This window comes from Micromesistius poutassou (assembly GCF_964030765.1).
Source record: "Micromesistius poutassou genome assembly, chromosome: 20".
In the NCBI taxonomy this organism is placed as follows: Eukaryota; Metazoa; Chordata; class Actinopteri; order Gadiformes; family Gadidae; genus Micromesistius; species Micromesistius poutassou.
This window is the reverse complement of record NC_140290.1, coordinates 7,003,718-7,028,717: the sequence shown is the minus strand read 5'-3', so window position 1 is coordinate 7,028,717 and position 25,000 is coordinate 7,003,718. Positions and strand designations below refer to the sequence as shown.

The following is a 25,000-nucleotide window of genomic DNA, read 5'->3' as shown; positions in this document are numbered from 1 at the left end:
AGCTCATTTAATCAGAGTTGTTCTTCAACCTCTTGTGTCTCTTACTGCACGTAGACAGACACATGTCTACAGCATGTGTCTGTGGCGTGCATGAGTTGTTTCTTTTGTAAAAACCCAGAACTGTTAACACTGTGTGTCACAGCATTCGATCTCACACACACACACACACACACACACACACACACACACACACACACACACACACACACACACCATGACACAGCAGGGCAGCGTTTTAGTCACTGCTCGACCTGAAAAGAGAGAGAATAAAAGAGGGAGAGAAAGAGAAGAAACGATACATGGCCAAATGAGGGAAAGGGAGGATAAAAGGAGAGATGACAATTAGATGTCAACAGGAAGAAGGTGTAGGAGGTGTGTGTGTGTGTGTGTGTGTGTGTGTGTGTGTGTGTGTGTGTGTGTGTGTGTGTGTGTGTGTGTGTGTGTGTGTGTGTGTGTGTGTGTGTGTGTGTGTGTGTGTGTGTGTTGTGTGCATGCATGTGTGCTGTGACCATCAACCCCATGATTGTTTACTGGAAATGAATCTGATCGTTCATTACATGTACCATAGCCACATTCATACTACATTATTATTATTATTGACCGAAACATATACATGCATATACTGCCAAACTATATGAATGACCAGGATGAAGAAGAAGTAGAGGCATTCGTCAAAAGGATGTGCAGTAATTGGGGCTGCTGTGTGTGTGTGTGTGTGTGTGTGTGTGTGTGTGTGTGTGTGTGTGTGTGTGTGTGTGTGTGTGTGTGTGTGTGTGTGTGTGTGTGTGTGTCATGGTGCTACCCCCTGTGGTTCTCATGCCCCAGGCAATACCGGTGTTGACATCGTTTTGTGTGTCTGCTTTTTAAAACGGTTAACGATGCCATTTTATTGGTGTGTGTGTGTGTGTGTGTGTGTGTGTGTGTGTGTGTGTGTGTGTGTGTGTGTGTGTGTGTGTGTGTGTGTGTGTGTGTGTGTGTGTGTGTGTGTGTGTGTGTGTGTGATGGTGGAACTAGTGTGGTGGGTAGTGTAGGTGAGTGTGGTGTTGCTTTATCTGGATGGTGTTTGTGTTTATTTTCTTCTCTTATGTCTCTTTGTGTTTTTTGTTGCGTCTTTAGAACTCTGGAGGGTCATGGCCAGACGTTATTTAGATGATTCAGATACAGCCCAGTGCTGGATTACAATAACAATCTAGGCAGACTAACCTTAGCAGCAGTAACGGGAATCAAAACGGGGATGTTTTCCTGTCAACTTGACTTGACTGCTGGTAAACTCAAGTCAAAATTCCAAGTATGTGGGTCACATAAGATGTATCACAAGTCCAAAATATTCTGTGTGTGTGTGTGCCTGTTTTGTCCACAGGTGTATGTGTGTGTGTGTGTGTGTGTGTGATGGCGGAGCTTCCGTCTGGACTTTTGGAGGCGTGTGTAGTAGTCGGAGCCTCAAGTGATAAACTGCGTGAGATATACCAGGTAAACATACACGCACGCACGCACGCACGCACGCACACACACACACACACACACACACACACACACACACACACACACACACACACACACACACACACACACACACACACACACACACACACACACACACACACACACACATATACAGACATACACACACACAGTCACACACATACACATATCTTATGTATCTTAAACAAGTTAGCTAGGTGGCCATGGAGATGTTTGGCTCGATATATTTTAGATATATGTGTGAAAGTGTGCATGTGAAAGTGTTTTACATTGCGCATGAATATTGCAAAGTTATCTTTCTTTATTTCTGGACTAAACTATAATTTTCAATGATTTGTCAGCATCACCAGCATGGTAATTCCAAAGAACTCCCCCTGCTGGAAGCCGAGGTACTGCAGGTCCATGCCCCACCTTTTGTTTCTAAGGAGACCAGCTCCAGCCAGGCGATTGGTCCAGCTTTTAGTCGTGTCCAGAGGAGGAAGAGCTTCATCAAGAAGGTACTATATAGTTTGGTTTTAAACTGCAAAACTAAATTTGTTTTGTGAGATTTAGAATTACGACCTTGTTGACTGTTTTACATAGTAGTAGTTTGAAATGAGTAGTTTGAAATTGGAAATTGGAAAAAATAAGTAGATGATGAAGAGCGCCTGTTATCCATGTATTGATTGTAAGCTAGACCTGACCTAGACCTTTTCTCGCAAATGCAGAAAAAACGCGATCGTCCCACGGAGGATCCGGTTAACGGAGAATCAGCAAAAAATGTTGAGGCATCGTCTGCCAACGAGGACATCAGTGTTCCCAAGGACCTCGACCTCATCGCCCTACCTCAGCTCTGTTTCCCTGGTAACTTCTTACTGTAGCTAACCACCCTTACCCAACCCTACCCAACCCTCACGGAAAACACAAAATATACTGGTTTCACAGTATTACAACAGAACCAGAAATACCATGACGCTCTTATTTTGGCAAAATCAAGAAACTGATTTTCCCAAACTAAGAGCGTCTTTGAAAAACTCTACTAAACTCCACCTACTCGTACTAACTGCTTTGTTTGCCATTTCCCTGTGTTGTCAGGTGGTCTCCAGCTAGCCACTGAGCAAAAAGAAGACTCTTATCACTTCCTGGTCTTCACAGACCTGTTTGGGAATCGAACACACGGCGTGGTCGTACAGCATCACAGATCTGTACAGGTACATTAACACAGGGCGCTGGGGAGGCATGAGGTAGCAAGGTATATTGCTTGGGGCAACACTTTAAATGTGAAAAGAAATCATGTTTGATAAAGTTAATGAATGAAGTATATATTATTTTATCCTAGTGCCTAACTGTTGATATTTTGTCTATGTTTTTCAGCTGTCTCATGAAAGCAGCGCCCAGAATGGAAACAGCCATAGGAGAAACTCCTCTCGCCTCTACGCTCCCTTCGCTATTTGCGTAATCTCCAAGTTCCCTTACTACAACGCCCTGAGAGACTGCCTGTCCTGGTATGATGTACATGAATACAAAAATGAAATGTGATAAACTGTTCAAAGGATGGCAGTAGGAGGAGGATTGGTTGGATCGCTATTGGAATTGCTAATTTGCTAACAACTTCCGTATTTATCATGTTTCTGTGTATTTAATCAGTACTTCATTCAATGGAGAGTACAACTACAAGTACAACTATAAACCTTTTTTCTGTGAATTCATTTCTCCCTGTTTCCTGTGTATTTAAATTAATATGGATATTGCCTATATTTATCTGCATCCTCCCCACTTGTATCTTTTTTCACCGCTGTGTGTATGTTATCTTAATATTGTGTATATTTAGTCTGCTGGTCCAGTTGCGGCTGGGCAGGCAGTCAGAGTTTGAGGAGACGGTGAAGGAGGTTTCTGCCAAGCTGTCACTGGTGCCCCTCCCACCTCCTGGTCAGCTACACGTGGTCAGACCCTATTATATACTCAGTCTCCCCTCCTGTCCCTCCATCACTTCCCCAACTGCTCCTGTCCTGTCTTCCTTCAAATGATTGGATTTGTTGTTATGGATGTTGGATTGTCCATTCAGTTGTCTGGTTTTGCCTAATTCATAGTGTGTGTGTGTGTGTGTGTGTGTGTGTGTGTGTGTGTGTGTGTGTGTGTGTGTGTGTGTGTGTGTGTGTGTGTGTGTGTGTGTGTGTGTGTGTGTGTGTGTGTGTGTGTGTGTGTGTGTGCGTGCTCCAGTCGTTCACTCTGCGCCCGCTCCAGATCGTCCTCTCGTCCAGGGAGGCTCAGGACAGACCGGTGATCGACATCAACCTCCACCTGCCTCTGCTCTGCTTCACAGACGCCATGCTGCTGCAGGTCAGCTCACTCACTCACTCACTCACTCACTCACTCACAGACGCCATGCTGCTGCAGGTCAGCTCACTCACTCACTCACTCACTCACTCACTCACAGACGCCATGCTGCTGCAGGTCAGCTCACTCACTCACTCACTCACTCACTCACTCACAGACGCCATGCTGCTGCAGGTCAGCTCACTCACTCACTCACTCACTCACTCACTCACTCACAGACGCCATGCTGCTGCAGGTCAGCTCACTCACTCACTCACTCACTCACTCACTCACAGACGCCATGCTGCTGCAGGTCAGCTCACTCACTCACTCACTCACTCACTCACTCACTCACAGACGCCATGCTGCTGCAGGTCAGCTCACTCACTCACTCACTCACAGACGCCATGCTGCTGCAGGTCAACACACAGACACTCACACACACACTCAGACGCCATGCTGCTGCAGGTCAGCACACTCACTGAGACACTCACTCTCTCACTCATTCACTCAATCACTCACATAAACCATGCTGCTGCAGGTCAACACAAACACACAGGCATTCACACACAGACAGACAGAACGCTGCCACTTTGCATCAAGCAAAGTGTGTAATAAGCATCTATTTTTGATCTTAAGTTCCATTCTCAAGAGATACACACTGCAATCTTGGCAGAACTTTTAACATTGCAAGCCTCGAATCAAACCAATGCATGCTGACGATTTAACGTTGTAGAACTTGTTGTATAATAACATTAGCGAATGTTCCGTAACATTTATTGAGCTGCTGCTTTGGTCCAAAGCGATGTACAATACATGCATCCAACAATGAACAATCCTTAAAGTGCAGGAATCCTGCAAGTACATTCATGCATTGCATAATAAAACCACAATGACTAGAGTGAATCATAACCCTGTCACGCAACACCCTCCCTCCGGGCCTCCATCCATACGTATTCAGGTCCTGTCCTGCCTCCTACAAGAGGAGAAGGTGGTGCTGTTCTCCTCTGACTGGGCCCGACTCACTCTGGTGGCAGAGAGCCTTCTGCTGTACCTGCAGGTCAGTGGAGAGAAAGAGAGTCACTCACTCACACACAACTGAGCGAAAGCCTTAGCATCTAAAAAAAACAACACTATAAGTAGGTTTGGATAAAAGTGAAGTATTCAAATGAATGAATAAATACTTTCTCACCTAGACTGAAACCATCGCCCACAACTATTGTTTGTACCTAAGGGGATAGGTTAGGTTAAATCCACCCCCCTGTTTTCTCACTTGCTTGATTCCCTCTTCTACCTGCTGTCCCCAGCCTCTCTCCTGGCAGCAGCCCTATGTCCCCGTCCTGGCCAGAGGCATGCTGGACTTCCTCATGGCTCCCACCGCCTTCCTCATGGGCTGCCACGTCAGCCATATTGAAGAGGTCGCCGCAGTGAGTATTTCAGGGTTTTTTCAATTGGACGAGTGTCATTAAAATATGAGCCACAGTCGTAATTAGTTTTTTAAATTGGAGTTTTAAAGTAAAATGACTTGGATCGACAGATCCTAATTGTGATACATAATAGTTTGCTGCCTCTTGGTTGACACCTCCTGCCTCACTTCTGTGGTTTCACCACTTCCTGCCAGTGTAGAGTATAGAACACAGACACTCATATTAGCAAGTCCCTGTATTTGGGTCATTGGGTATGGGTAATATCCAATGTCCTATTATGAAGCTCCACCCTAACTCTATCGTTTCTTCCTCTGTGTGTGTGTGTGTGTGTGTCTGTGTGTGTGTGCGTGTGCGTGGTTGTGTGTTTGCGAGTGTAGGAGACTGACGACCTGATCCTGGTGAACATTGACGACGGCAGCATTCAGACTTCGTGGGCGGAGCAAATAGACCTTCCGTGCATCCCCCTGGCTGCTGCTGAATGCTTTGTGTCAAGGTAAGACGCACGCACACACAGGCGCACGCACATACACACACATGGAATGTAGCCCTGCAATTGTTGCATTTTCTACCTTCTGTGGGTTTGACTGGTAACAGGTTTCTTTCAGGAAAAATGACAAAAGCCTTCTTCTTGTTACAAACAAGCTCCCGCCCACGGTCTAACTTTAGTGTGTGGGTCTGGGTGTGTGTGTGTGTGTCTCCAGGACGGAGAGTCTCCAGCTGCACTACGACCTGGAGCTGTGCCACGCGGGCGCGGGCACAGACGCCAACGAGCGCCGGGCGCACCGCAGAGACTGGCAGCGCCGCCTCAACACCCAGATCCAGAACATCGCCCTGGAGCTGGTGCTCAACATCTTCAGGTGTGTGTGTGTGTGTGTGTGTGTGTGTGTGTGTGTGTGTGTGTGTGTGTGTGTGTGTGTGTGTGTGTGTGTGTGTGTGTCCCGCAGCAGTCAGACTCCACAATCAGCACTGCTCTCACTGACACACACATAGTATTTTATTGTATTTTGCACTACTGTCGTCTTTATTTCTTTATTTCTCTTATTTCTTCTTTGCCCTTTGCTGCTGTAACACTGCAAATTTCCCCATTGTGGGACTAATAAAGGATTATCTTATCTTATCTTATGACATGTAGCTGAAAATACATTAATTTAACGTTACTTGGTATCAAAGCGCTTGCTAAACAATGAACTGATGAAAATAGTAGGATGTGGATGGGAGTCTCAATGCTCTGCTCTGCGATGCTGTCGCTGGTGTGCAGGGATGTCCAAGACTACCTGAACTACGAACACCGAGTGTTCAACAGCGAAGAGTTCCTGAGGACCCGGGAACCCGGAGAACAGACTTTCTACAAGACGGTACTCGCATGCATCCTATACACCGCCCCAACACACTCACACACTCATTCATTCAATTCAATTCAATTTTATTTGCATAGCCCTTAATCACCATTACAGTCTCAAAGGGCTTATCAGGCCAAATATTTATGACACCATCATGACTGTGTGTGTGTGTGTGTGTGTGTGTGTGTGTGTGTGTGTGTGTGTGTGTGTGTGTGTGTGTGTGTGTGTGTGTGTGTGTGTGTGTGTGTGTGTGTGTGTGTGTGTGTGTGTCACCAGGTATTAGACACCCACATCTTCCACTCCTTTCTGAGGGACAGACTGAACAGGAAGATAGATGCCTACAGCCGCATGGAGATCAACACGCGCAACAGTGCACCCAGGTGTGATGTCATCACTGAGGGAACGCTTTTTTTTCCGCCTTTCAAAAGACATGGCAATTTTCAGTTTTATGAACGAATGCTCTGTACAAACGCTAGAAATTAAAAATATGTGACAGTATGTGAGGCAAAAAGAAATTGCAATAGCAAAGATCTGATGAAATTCTGACTAAACAGACTGTCAACACCACTGTTATCTTATCACTGTTATCTGTTATCTAACTGTTCACTAGCTCACTGTTCCTATGTTGTACATTGTTGTTACGTTCTTAGATTCTATATATTTTGACATATTGTATTTTATTGTTGTATAATTATTAGTTCTTAGATTCTATATATCTTGACATATTGTATTTTATTGTTGTATAATTATTAGTATAATGTTGTACATTGTTGTTGCGTTCTTAGATTCTATATATTTTTACATATTGTATTTTATTGTTGTATCATTATTAGTCGTTATTTATTTAATATTGTTCATTCTCCTTTATGTCTGTGTTTGTGAGATACAATTGAAAGTGAAAGTGAAAGCTAACAGCCTCCACCCCCACCACCACCAGGAACCGAGTCATGACGGATTCCCCCCGCCGGCCCCCCATGTCGGAGCTGTCCCGGAGCGGCTACAGTGGCCCCGAGCACCGGCTGAGCAGGAGGCTGGGGGCCAGCCTGCCCAACCTGGACCAGTCCCCCGCAGACAGCCTCAACGCCCTGTACACCCACAGGCTGGGCTCACTCCGCAAGATCACCCCAGACACTGGTGAGGAGGGAGGTGGTCAATGTACGAGGGAGGGAGGGAGGTGATCAATAAGGGAGGGAGGTTGGTTATCAATGTCGTAGGGAGGGAGGGTGCAATGAGTGGATGGATGGATAGAATGGATGGATGGATGGCAATAAAAAGTTGAAGTTAAGGGGGATGGAGTGATGGATGGATGAAGGGATGAGTGGATGGATCGATGGAATGGATGGATGGAGATGAAAAGCTAGGAAAGGAGGGATGGATGGGAGAGATTAGAGGAGGGAGGGACTGAAGGGTCGAAGAACAAGAGAAGTAAAGTAAGTTTTATAGATTAAAAAAGCCAGATGGACCTAACATAGACATAAAAAATGACACATTTCCAAGTAGCTGTACACGTTCCCTAGAAAATGGTCATTGTTCAACTAAAAGGTCCTCATTCGGCCTCGTTCCTTGGTGGCGTGTGACGGAGCTGATAACAGCTGGGACTGATCTCAGGGCTCCTAGGAAGGACTGTGGCCCCCCGGATGGTCCCAGAAGCCTCGGCCTGGTCTGAATCAGCTCAGATCTGCTGCGCATTCCTGGGTTGATCTTCGTCATGGAAGTGGTTAGATTCGGCCAATCATCCGATTCATCTGTTTGGGTCCAACGTGGCAGACGGCAGACTCATGCTGGGGTCACCTCCGGGCTTGTCCTGACTTGTTGCCATGGCGATAAAGCACACAAACACAATGACAGGAATGTCGAGATGAATATGGAGATAGTCAGGGAGGAAAAAAAGCCAGGTTATAACTCGCTGGTCTCCAGACGGACCGCAGACAAACCGCCTACCAGCAGGGTTTTTTCATGGCACACTGCTGAGCTGGCTTGTTGTTGTCTGAGTGGTTGGCAGTCTGAACCGCCTCCTCCCTCATACACTCTCACCTTCTAAAAGAATGCCTTCGCAGCTAATTCTGGCAGTAGCTAGGGCTCTGGGTCTGGGTCTTCCAAAGTCCACAGCCTAACCCGTAGGAATCTTTGCACTAAATGCCTAAAACCTACCTACATTGATGGTTCTGAATTCACCTACTGGCTAAGTTAAAGTGGCTTTTAAATCGCTACATAGAATAGTAAACTCAAGATTTATCACAGAATCAGTGGGGTCCATACAGAATGACCTTGGTGTACTATATAGGGTACCGTAAAACTTATAGTAGACTGGATATTGTGAGCCCATACAATAGGCCCTTGGTGTACTACATAGGGTACCCTAAAACCTATATTAGACCAGACCTTGTGGGGCCATACATTAGGCCCCTTGGTGTACTACATAGGGTACTGTAAAACCTATATTAGACCGGACCTTGTGGGCCCATACATTAGGCCCCTGGTGTACTACATAGGGTACCGTAAATACTATATTAGACCCGACCTTGTGGGCCCATACAGAAGGCCCTGGTGTACTACATAGGGTACCGTAATTCCTATAGTAGACTGGACCTTGTGTTCTCCTCAGGTCTGAAGTTCAATCAGAAGGTGGTGAAGGTGTTCCGGCTGCCAGAGTTCCCCCCACCTCTGGCCTACCACTACGTCCAGAACTACTACCTGGACATGGTCGTTTCCCTGGGGAAGGCAATCAGTGCCACACCGCCCGATGACTCCTCCCTGCTAGCCAGGTAGTGGGAAGAGATGGTCTGTCTGTCTGTCTGTCTGTCTGTTAGGGATGCCGTCACTCATGCATCAGGCTGAGATCGGCCAAATTGTGTATGTGTACATTCTTTGTCAGTAAATGGTGTGAAAAAGTTTAAACCAGAGACTAACAACCGTTTCTCTGTGTGCTATTTCATGAAACATATCGTTGCGTCCCTTGCAGCTGTGTTTACATGCAAAATCGGCAACCACATCATAATAAAAATATTGATCAATATCGCCATGATATGGACCTACAGTACATTTTAACTAGAAGGAATGAATGAATATTGGAAATCATTTTATATTGGTGTGTTCCTGCCTGTCTGGCTCCCTCTACCATTCACCACATTTATTATTAAAATGTCCATCCCTCAGATCAATAAACAGACGTAACATCTCTAATGACGTATCACCACTCCCCCTCTGTAATCCGTGTCTCTCTCTAATCCTCCCCCCCAGGTACCACTACCTGCGGGGCCTGGTCAACACGGTGTCCAACAAGCGTCTGGACGCCCTGGAGGACTTCCAGAGTCTGTACAAGACGGACGCAGAGATCTTCCCCCCTCAGATGGTCAAGGCCCTGGTGGACTCCCTGCCGGCCAGCGAGCGGGCCCAGGTGAGGGCCTCGGGGGGCGCCGCTTATTCTCTCATTATTCTTTATGAGAGAATAAATAACAAAGTACAGGGTGTATTCATTGATTATTACTAGGGATTGTTTCCAATTGAGCTTTTAATGGTTAACTCTCTTTTATTCTGACACTTAATCTTATGCTGTATTCATGTTTTAATGAAACCTGGTTTCCTCTCTGGTTTCGTGGTTTTTCACACGGGGGAGATGGTTGACATACCATCGACCTTTGAACAGTTGCTGGCTATGCTAACTTAGCCATTTGCTAGCGTTTAACTTTTTTTTTCGTTTTCGAACGAAAACGCAGGCATGGCACCGACGTTCCTGCGAAACATCCGACAGAAAAGAATCGAATGAATGATAATAAAAAAAAATATGACTTGTGAAAACATTTTTTTGGTTTTGACTGTGTGGAAAACATGAGGTTGTGTGACACTGTGTGGCGGCAGGCGGAGCGGCGGCCGGAGCTCAAGCACTTCATCAGCCGCATCAAGCGCGACCAGGAGCGCGAGCGGAGCCGCACGGACAACCGGGAGGAGGAGGGCGCCATCAAGCGCTTCAAGCTGCCCAAGAAACACATGCAGCTGGAGGAGTTTGTGAAGTGTGTGCAGGAGTCCGGCATGGTGAAGGACCAGGGCACCATCCACAGTCTGTTTGATGCCCTCACCGTGGGTAGGTAGTAGTGGCGGGGGTGGGGGGGGGGGGGTAAAAGAGAGAGAGAGAAAGGGGGAGAAGGATGGAGGTGTGTGTGTGTGTGTGTGTGTGTGTGTGTGTGTGTGTGTGTGTGTGTGTGTGTGTGTGTGTGTGTGTGTGTGTGTGTGAAATGTATTGATGTTTTTTTATAAATATCTAATTGTATACTATAACCATATAAAGCAAAGTTAGTATACAAGGAAATCTGCAGAGTATCCAGACGTTACCTACGCCCGCACTCCTACAAAGAGTCCTCAGTCCTCTAACCCGTGAGCACTAAAGATGCGTAGCATAGGTTCCTCGGCTGCTCTCTGAGCGCTCTGAACACACATTCCTCAGGTTACTGGTTAACCCACAGCGACTCAAGAACACCACACTCTGTAGGCCAGTTGCTCCCGTTCCCATGCCAAAAGGAGCACCACTACACCCAGCGCTAGTAATGAATTTTGTTGACCTTCTGGAACAATGTGTGGCCATGATGTTTGGGATAGGACTGTAAAGGCCTCACAAAGCACTTCCCTTATGTCAAACTATCTTGTAGGATATTAGTCACTGGCACATGGTCGCATTATGAAACTTCCGACATGAAATTTGTGAATTCAAGCCAATTCAATCAAGCTAACTTCACGTGTGTGTGTGTGTGTGTGTGTGTGTGTGTGTGTGTGTGTGTGTGTGTGTGTGTGTGTGTGTGTGTGTGTGCGTGTGCGTGCTCCAGGCCAGCAGAAGCAGGTGGGTCCTGACCTGTTCAGGGTCTTCTACACCATCTGGAAGGAGACGGAGGCTGAGGCCCAGGAGGTCGGTCCAAACCAATCAAACCTGGTTTTATTCTACTCTAAACTGGTCATATTCTTTGCTAAACTGGTCCTGTTGTTAGAATCGAATCAAATCTAGTCATATTCTACTCTAAACTTGTCCTGTTGTTCTAATCTAATCAGATCTGGTCATATTCTTATCTAAACTAGTCCTGGTATAATCAGATCTGGTCATATTCTTATCTAAACTAGTCCTGGTATAATCAAATCTGGTCTTATTCTAATCTAAACTAGTCCTGGTATAATCAAATCTTGTCATATTATAAACCAAATATGTCCTAAATTAATAAAATCATATTTATAATCATATAATATCATAATCATATAATTGGATGTATTGTAATCAGATGGAATATAATCGAATATGGCTGTGTTCTAATCTAATGGAATCTGCTGGTGTTCTTAATAGAATGTTCTCTATATTCATTCACCTGTTCTAATCCAGTGTGGTGGTGTTCTCACCCCAGGTGTGTCTACCGGCCTCTGTGTTGGAGCACCTGGAGCCCAGTGAGTGTGTGTTCAAGCTGTCGTCGTCGGTGAAGACGAGCCGCGGCGTGGGCAAGATCGCCATGACGCAGAGACGCCTCTTCCTGTTGACGGACGGTCGCCCCGGTTACGTGGAGGTGGCCCAGTACAGGGACATAGAGGTGAGGGGAGGGAGGGAGAGCGAGAGAGAGAGAGGGAGGGAGGGAGGGAGATCAATGTGAGTGAGAGATATCCATATATATAGAGAATGGGAGAACAGAGACGTTGAGGTGAAAGCAACATAAGAAGGAGAGACAGAGAGAGATATCAGCCATTACTTGTTGGAGAGAAATGGGAATAAGGGAGGGGGGAGACGCAGCAATGCGTGTTTGTAATATAACTGCATATGTATAACGTATATCTTATTTAATATTAAATCTCAGACTTGAAAAGGAAACAGAGCTGAACGCAATTCAATGGACGGTTATCGCGTCCCATTCCAAGTCATGTACGCTGTCCTGCGTTGCGCAACGATTTCCTCCTCACTGACCCCTGACTTCCGTGGGTCCTGTCCCGCCCTGCCCTGGCTCTGCGTGCTCCTCCTCCAGGATGTGAAGGTGTCCTCGGCCCCCCTCATGCTGCTGAGGATCCCCAGCCTGAAGCTGCGCATGCGGGGCAGGAAGGACGCCTTCGAGGCCAACCTGAAGACGGAGGCGGAGCTCTGGAACCTCATGGTGAAGGAGATGAGGGCCGGGCGCAGCATGGCCGACCTGCACAAGGTGAGGGCCCTCCTGCTGGGGGAGACGACGGCACAGAGAGACAAAAGATTTGATCTTTATTGTTAACCTGGGCTCACACGCAGGTACCGGAACCAGAGAAGAAGATGTGATGTGACAGGATATTACCCAGATTTCAGGTCTATATTTTTTGGATGTTATTTTGTCTTGATTTGGTTGGATGGCGTTGCCTGTGTGGGATGTCAGGTTGCCAATAAAGTTTAAGGTTAAGGTTGTTTTTTTTTTTTTTTTGTAAGAGTCGTGTCTGTGACGGCGAGTTGCCACAAAGCTGTACGTTCTTTGAAATGTATCATATTTTGCAAGACATGAGGCGTGCGTGTCTATGGCGGTCTCTGTGGTGTGGTCTCGATTGATGATTGTGTGGAATATGAGTTCAGTGTGTGTGTGAAAATCATCATAAATGATGGTTATGGGATGGGTTGTCCCTATGTTTGGATCGGTCTTGGCTCCACTTCCTCTAAACAAAGGATTCTTCAGTGAGTTAAAGTGGGAGAACTATTTTAATGGGAGTGGTCCACATTCCATGGTGCGTAGTTGATCCAAAACACGCACGCACGCACACGCACGCACACGCACGCACGCACACGCACGCACGCATGTACGCACGCATGTATGCACACACAGCAGAACTTGAGGGAAGGAAAAACATTATCTTTTTCTCACACTCTCCCTTCCTCTGTATGTCAACCCCCTTCCTTTTTTCTTTGTCTCTCCCCTGCTGTACTGCAGCAGGGGAGGGAGGGAGGGAGGGAGGGAGGGAGAGAGTACTCAGAGCTATAGCAACCTCCAGGTGATGACTCAGGAGATGTATATGTCTGTAGTATGTCAGGAATGTGCCTTCAGAAGCCAGCCTGTTGAACCAGCTGGACCACTACAGATTGTATAGCCCAGAAACGTGTGCCTCATTCTCACTTCAAAACAATCCCTCCCTCCCTCCCTCTCTCTCCTCCCTCGCTCTCTCTCTCGTCCTCCCTTGCTATTTCCTCTATCACTGCTTCTCACAATCACTTCCTCCCTCCCTTCCTCCCTCCCTCCTCTCATCCTTTGCTCCCCATCACTTCCTCCCTCCCTTACTCCTCCTTCTCTCTCTCCCTTTCTCCCTTCCCTCTCTCTTTCACTCCCTCCCTCTCGTCTGTCGTTCCTCCCTCAATCTCTCCCTCCCTCTCTCTGTCTCTATGTGGACCACATGTATCAACTGTAGTAGTTTGTGCGCCATTTGTTTTAAAGTAAAGCTATCTGTTTACATTCTCTTCATATGTCAATGTTAAATATCCCGGTTTCTCTGGCTCTCTCTGCAGGATCCCCAGTACATGCAGCAGGCCCTGACTAATGCCTTGCTTATGGACGCAGTGGTGGGCAGCCTGCAGAGCAACAAGGCCATCTACGCTGCCTCCAAACTATCCCACTTTGACCGCATAAGGACCGAAGGTAGAGTGGGGCGGTATGGATGAGGAAGATGAGGATGGTGATGATGATGATGAGGAGATGATGATAAGGAGGAGGAGAAGTATCATGACGAAGATAAGGATGGGCGATGGGCGATGGGCTCAACTCTGAGTCTCTGAGTCATAACTTTGAATCTAAACAAGCAGAAACCTGACCAGCAAACGCTACGATTTGTCTGGGATAAAACCTGCAGGATAAAACCTGCCTTGTAAACCGCCTGAGGAGGCACATGGGATAATTTCCCATGGATGAGCTGTAACATCAGATATCGCTTTCCCACGCAATGCGCTCTCTGGACTGCAAGCTTTCAACCAGTTTGTCTGTAGAACCACTCAGTATGTAGTTCAGTCATGTTTGACCAGGAAACTATAACTCCAATGCCTGGTGACTGACCATATCCTCTGTGTGTGTGTGTGTGTGTGTGTGTGTGTGTGTGTGTGTGTGTGTGTGTGTGTGTGTGTGTGTGTGTGTGTGTGTGTGTGTGTGTGTGTGTGTGTGTGTGTGTGTGTGTGTGTGTGTGTGTAGTGCCAATGATGGTTCCCCAGACGACGGCGGAGGTTCTGAAACACAAGATCAACCCTTCCCTGGAACTCACTACGCCTCACGCTGTAGACGTTCTGCTGTACACGCCAGGTACGCACACACATACTTTACACACACATACCGTATACTTTATACACTTACACAGGCATGAACACACACACACCTTATACACTGAGGCAGGCATGAACACACAGACAGACAGACAGACAGACAAACATCTTATACACTTTGCTACTTTAATATTTTGTACACACACACACACACACACACACACACACACACACACACACACACAACTTTTACCAAACATTTACTGTTTATAGCTTCAGAAATTCATAAACAAATATTATTAAATAGTACTCAAATATTTGTGTATTTGATGAATGACAAGACAATGCCAGCCATGCAGGCGCGTTCCGTCCATATGGGTAGGTGGGGCAGCGAACTACTTGCAAAAGCTTGCTTCCAAAAAAATAGTTCCTCAGTAAATCATTGCTCCAAGTCTATTTTTAATAATGTGATTGTCACATTAACTATCTATAGTTTCTGTAGGCTTTCTGACTATTTTTGGATGATGGTGGCGAATCTAGTTGAGTTTAACGTGTCATGCAATGTTGGGGCAGAGCAGCTCAGCGACCGTGTTCCTCCGTAGGTTTTTCGCATAACCCTGCAGGCTGCAATAAGAATTGCAATCCGCCCTAAAAGACGCCTATATGGTCGTAAAGTAGTCTGCCCCATGGTCATATTCTAGAACTGTTGTTTTAACTTGAATTATTCTGCCAGTATCTTTCGTTGTTTCTCAGATGCAACAGTGTTGAGTTTCTGTTCAAAAAAACATTTGAAAGGTTAAAATTGGAAGAGAAGTTAGCCATCAACAACAAAGGACAAGGGGATTTATGGACCACGAGTGTGAGTGATGTGAAGCCTATATATATATATATATATATATATATATATATATATATATATATATAAACATAAATTGTGGGTGTGGTCATACGCAAGTAGCTTCTGCCCCACAGAAATCTAGGGTCACCGCACGCTACTGCAGCCATGTGATGACATCTCTGGGCCTGTGCCTTTTGTTATTATGGACAAATCCCCAAAAATGTAATATATAGAATAACAAATAATAATAGTCGGCATGTTTGCCTTGTAATCGTTACTGGCTGGGTTGGTGTAAACAAGTCCAAGCAGTTCTCCTACATATTGTACTGACAAAGTCAACCCTGTACATTTGTATGCAAATACAAAGACAGAAAGGTATGTGCCATAGAACTCATGAGGCACATTACCCTGGCAACCACGTCACAGATTCTGTTGATGTGTAAGTCTGGGAAACAGTGTGACTTAATTGGCTGTGGTAACATTTCAGGGGAATTTTGGCCCTCTTCACTGTGATTCAATTATGATGCATGAGATGAACACCTACACACACACATGCTTTACCTTTGGTCTCCTTTCGTCACCTCTCCCTCCTCAAGTTCATATTCATACTCCAAAAAACACACACACACACACACACACACACACACACACACACACACACACACACACACACACGCACTCATGCCCCTCTCTTGCTCTCGAAAAACGGGCCACATACACACAGTATTATTTGTGTAACTACTTGTTGGCACTGTTGTGGAATCCTGAATCTCAAGCTTTTCATTACCATTAACGACTGCTGCTCATTGTTCTCGTCATGTGAACATGACACTCAAGTTGAACCTTGATTTACAACAACAATAGCAGACGAGAAGCACATTAACCGCCATATCCAGTGTCAAAAATCGTTATGCACATGTCTGGACAAAGTTCACAGTTTTCCGGGCAGCTACCAACAGGATGGGGCATCAACCCAGTGGACCAATAGGAAGGATGCTAGTTTTCATTTTCTGAAGAGATTTACTGCAATAACAGAGAAGATATCCGGACTCAAAGTCCCCTGCTGGTTGTTTATTGAGCTCCAGACCCTCATGCCAGGGATGACTTGTGGGAACAAGCTAAAAAGTGTGAAAGCTGAAAGGTATAGCAGGAATCCATGTATAGCGCGGTTATGTTCACATTGTGTATGATACGTATATTTACTTTTCTTAAAAGGGTCTAGACATCTATTCTTGCTTGAAAGTAAACATATACATGTACATGGATAGTATGGCTAAACGATGAACTACCACTCGACTTGAGTAATTGTAGTGTAGCTTCATGTCAGCATCATGCTAGCTAGCGTTGGAGGCCGTAAGGATCGGGCTTTAACGGAGCAGAGGTTTTCCTAACATGCTGTGTTTGTGTTTGGGATCTTCAGTCAACTGTGCCTCAAGATCCACATGAAAGTGGGAGTCTCAACATGAAAGGAAGGCGTGGGCTGAGACAGATGGTAGTGTTTAGTAGTAGACACACAGTGGTGCACTCACAAGGCGTTTCAGAACGGGGCACAGACATGGTCGATTCTCAAAGCTTTGGAAACACCTTTGTTGACATACCGCTTGATAAGACTCTATGTGCTACGTAAAGAGTAAGAGTGGTACATACGAATAGCATGAAATAACCATATCCGTTGTCACGGTGAAATCCATGACGTTTTGTTCAAGTTATTTAGACTTACTTTTCCTGACTGTTTTTAAAGTAATTGCCACAGGTTATTTGGTTGATATGAGGGAGTCATTTTCAAATGTAATTCTACATTTGAACAGAAACAAGGGCTTCAGTGTGAAGCTGAAGTTGAACTGATATGTAGACGTCCATTCCATTCCTGATAGCTGGTCGCTGTGTACAGACGCCTATAAGTGTGGGCCTTCAGAATAACTCATGAGGAAACTTTTCCTGAAGTTCTCAGCTCTGTTTGGTCAGTAAAAACAGGAACAAGTGCTGTCATTCTTCCTCCCTGGCCTCCTCTCATTGGTTCACCCTAAATATAGGTCAGAGGATTTGAACTGCTGGCGAGGGGCCAAACTTCAGTCCTACTCCTGCCTGTCTTTGCTCAGCGCTGACTCCTCTATACTCCTCCTCCCCTCTCTCCACTTGCCCTCCTCTCCTTATATTACTTTCATTCCTCTCTCTCCCTCTCTGTGTCTCTTTCTTTCTTTCTTTCTTTTTCTTTCTTGCTCTCTTTCTTGCTCTTTATTTCTTTATTTCTTGCTCTTTCTTTCTTCTTCTTTTCTCCCTCTCTTCTCTTCTCTTTTGTCCACCTATAAAGGTGGAACTAAAGTTGTATTTCTACATACTGTATTTTTGTTCCCCTCCCCTTGTGAGCTTTTAAATGGCAGTGTATTGGCTCTATGAAACCCAGCCACTGCGACCGATCAGGGCGAGCGTGACCGGGGAGGAGGATAGAGCTAGCCGAGGCATGCTTCATAAAGGGCAGGGGAAGTGGACATGAATACATTTCGGAGCACTAACAATACAACAATGGAGAAGTTTTAAAGTGAATACGCAGATGAAGCAGATGAATAATAGCCAATGTTTTTTTCCCATCACAGTGGATTGCATTGTTGAGATATCTTCGTATACCATCGTATTGAGTACAGTGCAGCCCTGTCTGCCTTAGCTGGTAGAGCAGGGCATTACCACCGCCAGGGTTGGAGGTTTGATTCCCACTGTGGCCCTGCAGCCTATAAATGTATGCACACGGTATTGTGAGACAGTGGAACCACAGTGTGTAAACAGCTCCAGTGAATGATCCAGAAACCAATCTCCAATTGATCTTCCATTTCCTTTTTCCTATTCCATTTCCAGGTAGTGTGGCAGTACATTTAGATATGTGTTTAAATATTGCACCACAGCAGCTGGGTGTTAAGGTAGCTGTGGTATTTATATTATCGCCTGTTCTCATTGGCTGTCTGCCAGTATTGAACCACTCTGGGTCAATAAAGTACTCAGATATGAGGCTTTACAAGTGTGTGTGTGTGTGTGTGTGTGTGTGTGTGTGTGTGTGTGTGTGTGTGTGTGTGTGTGTGTGTGTGTGTGTGTGTGTGTGTGTGTGTGTTTGTTTGTTCCAGGTCAGCTGTGGGTGTCAGTGAGCGGGGGTAAGGTCATGGTGTTTGATGCCTCCAGCTGGTCCATCACACACACCTGCCTCCAGGTCGGGACCGCTAGACTGGTGAGATTCACACACTTGCATACAAACACACAAAATACACGCACACACACTTGCATACAAACGCACAAAATTCACACAGACACTTGCATACAAACTCGCACACATACCGACACGCACGCTTACACACACTCACACATATAAAATGTAGACTCCCATTAAATACACACACCTAGGCGCCACAGAGTGACAACAAACACCTGGCCTCCTTTGTTGTTGAAATATCAAATTCTTTCTTTTGTTACCTAAATGATCTGATCAGATAAAGAGAACTTCTAAATACAGACATGTGAACAACTTTGAGTCACTTTCAAAGGCAGTGCTAATTCACTCACCTCCATGCTAACGCATGTTGGTCACAGTCACATGCAATTTGTTATCTAAGCACGAAGAGGGAGTCACAAGCATGACCTGTGCGCGTACGTGCACGGTCAAGCTGCAAATGTTATGCTTTTTATGGTACTTTTTAAAAGTCGTTGTGTTTGCATATCTTTAAGAGAAACTCAAATGTGTGCACGTCTTTTCCCTATACCAAGTCTAAATACTGACTACAGCCGTCAAATGTGAACAATTTAATGTTTGTGAACTTCATTACTAACTTATAACTGTATTTACTTCAAGGTAGTTGACAAAATAAATCCAAAACTAGAATAATAAAAATACAATAATATTCAATATGAATAATAGTCCAATGCTGCTACCTAGTGGACAGTGAGGGGACTCACCGTTTCTGAGTGAAACCAGGAATAGGAGCAGTTAGTTCACCATTCCCCTTTCTACTCTTCTGTTATTTAGCAGACGCTCTTTCATTATACAGTGGGTTAGGTCATTTGCTCAAGGATGGCTACAAATGGACAGTGAGAATCGAACCTGGAACATAACAGGGAGTCGAACACCCCAACACTCTACTACTACTACTACTACACACTACTACAGTATCCTAACTCCATAGACCCACCATTCAGTGGGTTCTGCAGTGGAAACGCTGTAGAGCTACTGGAGCACAGCCTGAGTCTGCTCTCTGGGTCCAGAACTGCATGCTGGAGGTGGACCCGGACCAGGTGTGGATGGGCTCTGAGGACTCTGTGATCTACATCATCACCGTGGCGTCCATGGTCTGCAACCGACAGCTGACCGAGCACCGCACCGAGGTCACCGGCCTGACCCTGGGAGCAGACAAGTACAGGTAACGCACGCACACACACATGCACCCATGCATACGTGTAAAACACACAGAAACACACGTACACGCTATCTCACACTCACTGCCGCACACGTTGCGTAAACATACACACACACAAACAGACGCGCACACACTTGCGCGCATGCTCACAACTACACTATCTTACACATGGACACACCTAAACCAGAACAATGCACACACACACACCCCACACAAACACACATAAGCCCTCTACCTGACAATCAAACTGGTTTGACACACTAGAACATGGTGGTCTGACTTTCATGAATGTGGATTATTAGATACTTGTGGATCGATTGGACACCGTTGAAGTAGCTGGGGTTGTTGTCTTATAAGAACCTCTTATCTTAATGTGCTAACTAACCGACTTTCCTGACCGCCTTCTGTCCTTCAGCCAGAAGGTGGCGTACTCGTGCAGTGCGGAGGGCAGCGTCATGCTGTGGGACGTGGCTACACTACAGGTGGGTGTGGAGACCCCTCTGTGATACAGCTGCTCCTTTTTACACAAGTGAACCGTTGCGTTTTGGACTGTTTAACGAGTGATTAGAAATGAAGATACAGACATTAGTTTAAGGGGTAGCTTGCTCAGCCAAAGCTAATTTACAGTTCACACAACGTTCTTTACAGACAGAAATGGAGGTTAGCTAGCTGAACACCCACGTCTCCTTTCAAGCGGTCGCACTTTCATGTTAGCGAAACACAGCACTGTGTTCTCTGTCGCTTAGGTGAGGAAACAGTTCCGTCTGTCCTGTGACCGCCTGCTGTCCGTCTGCAATCACAACGGAGGCCTTTGGTGCTGTAAGTTACTGAAATATAGAGACACATACCTACTACACAATATTGTTCTTAATAAGATTGTTTTTATCAGTGTTATTCTGTAATTCTCTCTCTCTTTGTCTCCGTCCGTCCGTCTGTCTGTCTGTCTGTCTGTCTCTCTCTCTGTCTCTGGGTGTCTCTCTCCCTCTGTGTGTCTCTGGGTGTCTCTCTCCCTTGGTGTGTCTCTGGGTGTCTCTCTCCCTCGGTGTGTCTCTGGGTGTCTCCCTCTGTCTCTCTCTCTCTGGGTGTCTCTCTCTGTCTCTGGGTGTCTCTCTCCCTCTGGGTGTCTCTCTCCCTCTGGGTGTCTCTCTCCCTCTGTCTCTCTCTCTGTCCCTGGGTGTCTCTCTCCCTCTGTCTCTCTCTCTGTCCCTGGGTGTCTCTCTCCCTCTGGGTGTCTCTCTCCCTCTGTCTCTCTCTCTGTCCCTGGGTGTCTCTCTCCCTCTGGGTGTCTCTCTCCCTCTGTCTCTCTCTCTGTCCCTGGGTGTCTCTCTCCCTCTGGGTGTCTCTCTCCCTCTGTCTCTCTCTCTGTCCCTGGGTGTCTCTCTCCCTCTGGGTGTCTCTCTCTCCCAGGCTCCAGGGACAGTATCATGGAGGTGTGGAGGAACGGTTCACTGAAGCACCGCATGAGCCTCCCTGAGCAGCTCAAAGGAGCCGGCTCCGCCTTCAGCTCCATCCTGCTGCTGCCTGAGGTACGCACGCACGCACGCACGCACGCACGCACGCACGCACACAGACACACAGACAGACAGACACAGGTTCTCACAAGTCACTCTAGTCTTTGGTCACAAGTCAAGTTTCAAGTTTTGAGACGTACACGCACACAGACACATACAGTAAACAGACAATAAAGGCACATAAAAGCCCATTCATTATATATATATATATATATATATATATATATATATATATATATATATATAACCTGATCCGACGTCTAGGATTTAAATACATGTAGCTGCTTCCACTGCAGAATAGACAGAGCCCCAGTGTCTGTCTAGATCAAATGATTAGGCCTCAAATAAAGGTCTTCATTCATCGTCACATCATCTAATATGCTGCGTCTACACTGGGAGTTAATAGAGAACTGTACTGCTGTGTAGTGCCAGCATTAATTCAGCACATTTCAGAGGGAACCTATTTTGTGTAAGCGCTTATTTGCATGAGCGCATGCATTTGTGATTGTAGTCTAATCCCGGGATTTTCGGGGCAGAGAGGTTAAATTGTCAGGCTTGAAAATGTATATTCTATCGGGAAATAAATATTCCTTATTTCACAGATATATAAGGACAGCAAACACACGCATGCACGCGCACACACAGACGAACAAACACACACGCATGCACACACACACACACACACACACACACACACACACACACACACACACACACACACACTAACACACATACACACAATAATTTACACCAACACACACACACACCAACACACGATAAAGCATACCAACACACACACACACACACACACACACACACACACACACACACACACACACACACACACACACACACACACAATATTGCACACCAACACACACACACGTCACCAACGCCCTCATTTCCATATGTTCCATGTGTTTGTGTTTGCCAGCTGGAGGAGGTGTGGAGTGTGTGCATGGACTCGGGGGAGGTGTGTGTGTGGCACATTAAGGACGCTACCAGACCCTACCACCGGGTGGAGCTGCAGGACTGCAGTGGCTGTTTCTGCATGATCAGGGTTAAGAACCAGGTGAACACACACACGCATGCACACACACAGGTTGGCATAGGGGCCCTAAAACATCTGCTCTTTAAAAAATTTCTACACGCACGCACGCACGCGCGGCTAATCGTCCCGATCCCCCCAGGTGTGGATCGGGGGCGTGGCCCGCAGCTCTATAAAGGGCAAGGTGTACATCCTGGACGCGGAGCGCCACCTGGTGCTGAAAGAGCTGCACGGCCACGCCGACCGCGTCACGGCACTCTGCTCCGCCGAGGACCGCTACGCACTCAGCGGCGCCGGGAAGCACGACGGCAAGGTCGCCATCTGGAAGGTGGAGTAGGCGGAGCCAGGGGAGGCAGGCGGAGCTCGCCACTGCCAGGTGTGTGTGTGTGTGTGTGTGTGTGTGTGTGTGTGTGTGTGTGTGTGTGTGTGTGTGTGTGTGTGTGTGTGTGTGTGTGTGTGTGTGTGTGTGGGAATAAAGGAGGGAAGGAAGGATGGAGTGCAAGCATTGCATGTTGAGGCACTTTGGATAAGATATGATATACTTATCTTATCTTGTACTTATCTTATCACGTACCAGACTGAAAATGCGTGTGTCGCAGCAGAAAGAACAGGACAGTGGTGTCTATATTGTGTCTCGAATATCTACACACAATATGAGCAGACTCCATGCAAAACATAAAAGACAACGTCGAGGTGGACGTTATTGACAGCATATGCTGTCAATTTATATATTTAAACCATACTTTATAGACCATTATACATATGTGACATAAACATCAAGTATACGCAGCGTTATTGACGCTTTGTAATGTTGCTTTGTCCAATCCAGGGATAGGACCGGGGGGTGTTAGTGTTTTGTGAGGACCTCCACACCAGGGTTAAGAGAGGGAGAACGCTGGGCATGAAGGCCGGGAGCGTCTCCCTTGTGGATGTACCTGTGATGAAACGTTCCTCGGTTCCATCGAGGACCGGGGTCAGGATTTATGAGGAGCTCCTGTGATACCCTCGTTGGGACTTCACAGAGGCAAGGATCCCTGGGAGTGACGTCGAGGAGAACCACGGTCACACACACATCTCATCAGCCAAATGGGGACGTTGGAATTTTCTCAACCAATCACGTCCCAGATTCTACCAATGTTTGTGTATTGAAGTGAGATGTTTGTTGATATAAACTGGAGGTGTACAAAAGGAGCAAGGCTTGTTCGGATATCATAATTCATGCACGTCTTTTTGACTTTTATGGAAGGAAAAATTAGGAAGTCCTTGCTGATCCTTTAGTTAAAGAAAACAGACTAGCACAAAACGGATATTAAACGACTATTAATCTGAGATGGAGTACAAGCTTCCCCCTTTCCTTAAGCATGTTACTACAGAATCATTGGTGACAACTTCTCACTATAGCGCAGACATGCACATGAGGCTTCAACAGACCAGTATTACCAGGTGTGTGTGTGTGTGTGTGTGTGTGCCGATATTATGTGTTGTCATACAACCCCTTTACATACCAATGATGTGCCAAAAGTAAGATGTCAATAAAAGTATATTTTACATACATTTTGTTACATTATAGGAACATGCGTATTCCAGTATATGAAAAGTGTATTAATGATACGACAGTGTATTAGCAGCTTGGGCCTATTTTATTTTATAATTCATTAAAAACTTACATTTATGATTACATTTTGACCACAAACTACTTTGAAATGCAATCCTGAATGAATGAGGCTGTTTGCCTTGTAATTGCTCCAACTGATGGTACATTTGTTTTTCTAGTGATTCCGGTCGACTGGTGAATGAATTGCAGGCTTAAAGAATGACCTGATAACATTAAAATGGTGGCCAAATGATCAGTTATCATTAAAAACTCAAGTTGAACTTAAAAACGTCCGTTGTAGCATTGTATACATTCGTTAAATATATATTATATATGTTAAGGCTCAATAGGGCCAAGTAACTTTTCCATTCTGGCTTACAACATATTTTTGTATCGAGAACAAACTGCTTTTAAATAAATGGAAAAGGTGGTTAAAATATTTCTGACCAGCCAATGTGAAACATGTCCAGTTAACAAAACGTAATGCTGACTAACAATTCAGATTTTTTCAGACAATGGCTTTTATGCTTAAATATGTGAATTCCGTAGACTTAAATACTTATCATTCATTGTTATGACATTTTCTGTCTGGCTACTTTGCTCTACTTTGAATGCACATTTTTATCCATTTGTTTCCTCTTGCTCTTAAACTTTACAACTGGAGCCTTAAATCAAACACTGCCATTGTATTATTATTTTTTCTTTAATCCATTGAACATATATGGAACACTACGTTGTCTTTACATATATAACTGTTTTTATGAAGGACAATGTGTTATTGCAACATATTTATGAACTGCACATGTTTGTCTGTGTTTTATATTTATATTCTCCTTGCGATTTAGGTTGGTGACAC

At 45.6% G+C, this 25,000-nt stretch overlaps 1 protein-coding gene across 2 annotated transcripts in view; it reads left to right on the top strand.

Moving 5' to 3' along the window:
• Window positions 1-24,935, top strand: part of dennd3a (DENN/MADD domain containing 3a) — a 25,871-nt gene extending 936 nt beyond the window's left edge. Inside the window, exons 2-31 of one of the 2 annotated variants that reach the window (XM_084484935.1) lie at window positions 1,361-1,470; window positions 1,824-1,979; window positions 2,190-2,325; window positions 2,557-2,672; window positions 2,836-2,966; window positions 3,293-3,404; window positions 3,682-3,801; window positions 4,739-4,837; window positions 5,085-5,204; window positions 5,582-5,697; window positions 5,906-6,061; window positions 6,463-6,559; window positions 6,821-6,924; window positions 7,482-7,678; window positions 9,150-9,309; window positions 9,785-9,941; window positions 10,403-10,625; window positions 11,362-11,441; window positions 11,926-12,105; window positions 12,532-12,702; window positions 14,019-14,148; window positions 14,692-14,799; window positions 18,711-18,811; window positions 19,840-19,994; window positions 20,407-20,473; window positions 20,738-20,810; window positions 21,399-21,517; window positions 22,437-22,574; window positions 22,693-22,926; window positions 23,380-24,935. In XM_084484935.1, the coding sequence (XP_084341061.1) occupies window positions 1,390-1,470; window positions 1,824-1,979; window positions 2,190-2,325; window positions 2,557-2,672; window positions 2,836-2,966; window positions 3,293-3,404; window positions 3,682-3,801; window positions 4,739-4,837; window positions 5,085-5,204; window positions 5,582-5,697; window positions 5,906-6,061; window positions 6,463-6,559; window positions 6,821-6,924; window positions 7,482-7,678; window positions 9,150-9,309; window positions 9,785-9,941; window positions 10,403-10,625; window positions 11,362-11,441; window positions 11,926-12,105; window positions 12,532-12,702; window positions 14,019-14,148; window positions 14,692-14,799; window positions 18,711-18,811; window positions 19,840-19,994; window positions 20,407-20,473; window positions 20,738-20,810; window positions 21,399-21,517; window positions 22,437-22,574; window positions 22,693-22,887 (3,798 nt within the window). In that variant the 5' untranslated portion in view covers window positions 1,361-1,389 and the 3' untranslated portion in view covers window positions 22,888-22,926; window positions 23,380-24,935. Of the gene's footprint in view, window positions 1-1,211; window positions 1,471-1,823; window positions 1,980-2,189; window positions 2,326-2,556; window positions 2,673-2,835; window positions 2,967-3,292; window positions 3,405-3,681; window positions 3,802-4,738; window positions 4,838-5,084; window positions 5,205-5,581; window positions 5,698-5,905; window positions 6,062-6,462; window positions 6,560-6,820; window positions 6,925-7,481; window positions 7,679-9,149; window positions 9,310-9,784; window positions 9,942-10,402; window positions 10,626-11,361; window positions 11,442-11,925; window positions 12,106-12,531; window positions 12,703-14,018; window positions 14,149-14,691; window positions 14,800-18,710; window positions 18,812-19,839; window positions 19,995-20,406; window positions 20,474-20,737; window positions 20,811-21,398; window positions 21,518-22,436; window positions 22,575-22,692; window positions 22,927-23,379 lie in introns of those variants that run through there. The other variant, XM_084484936.1, reaches the window with a different exon arrangement.
• The last annotated feature ends 65 nt before the right edge of the window (window positions 24,936-25,000 follow it).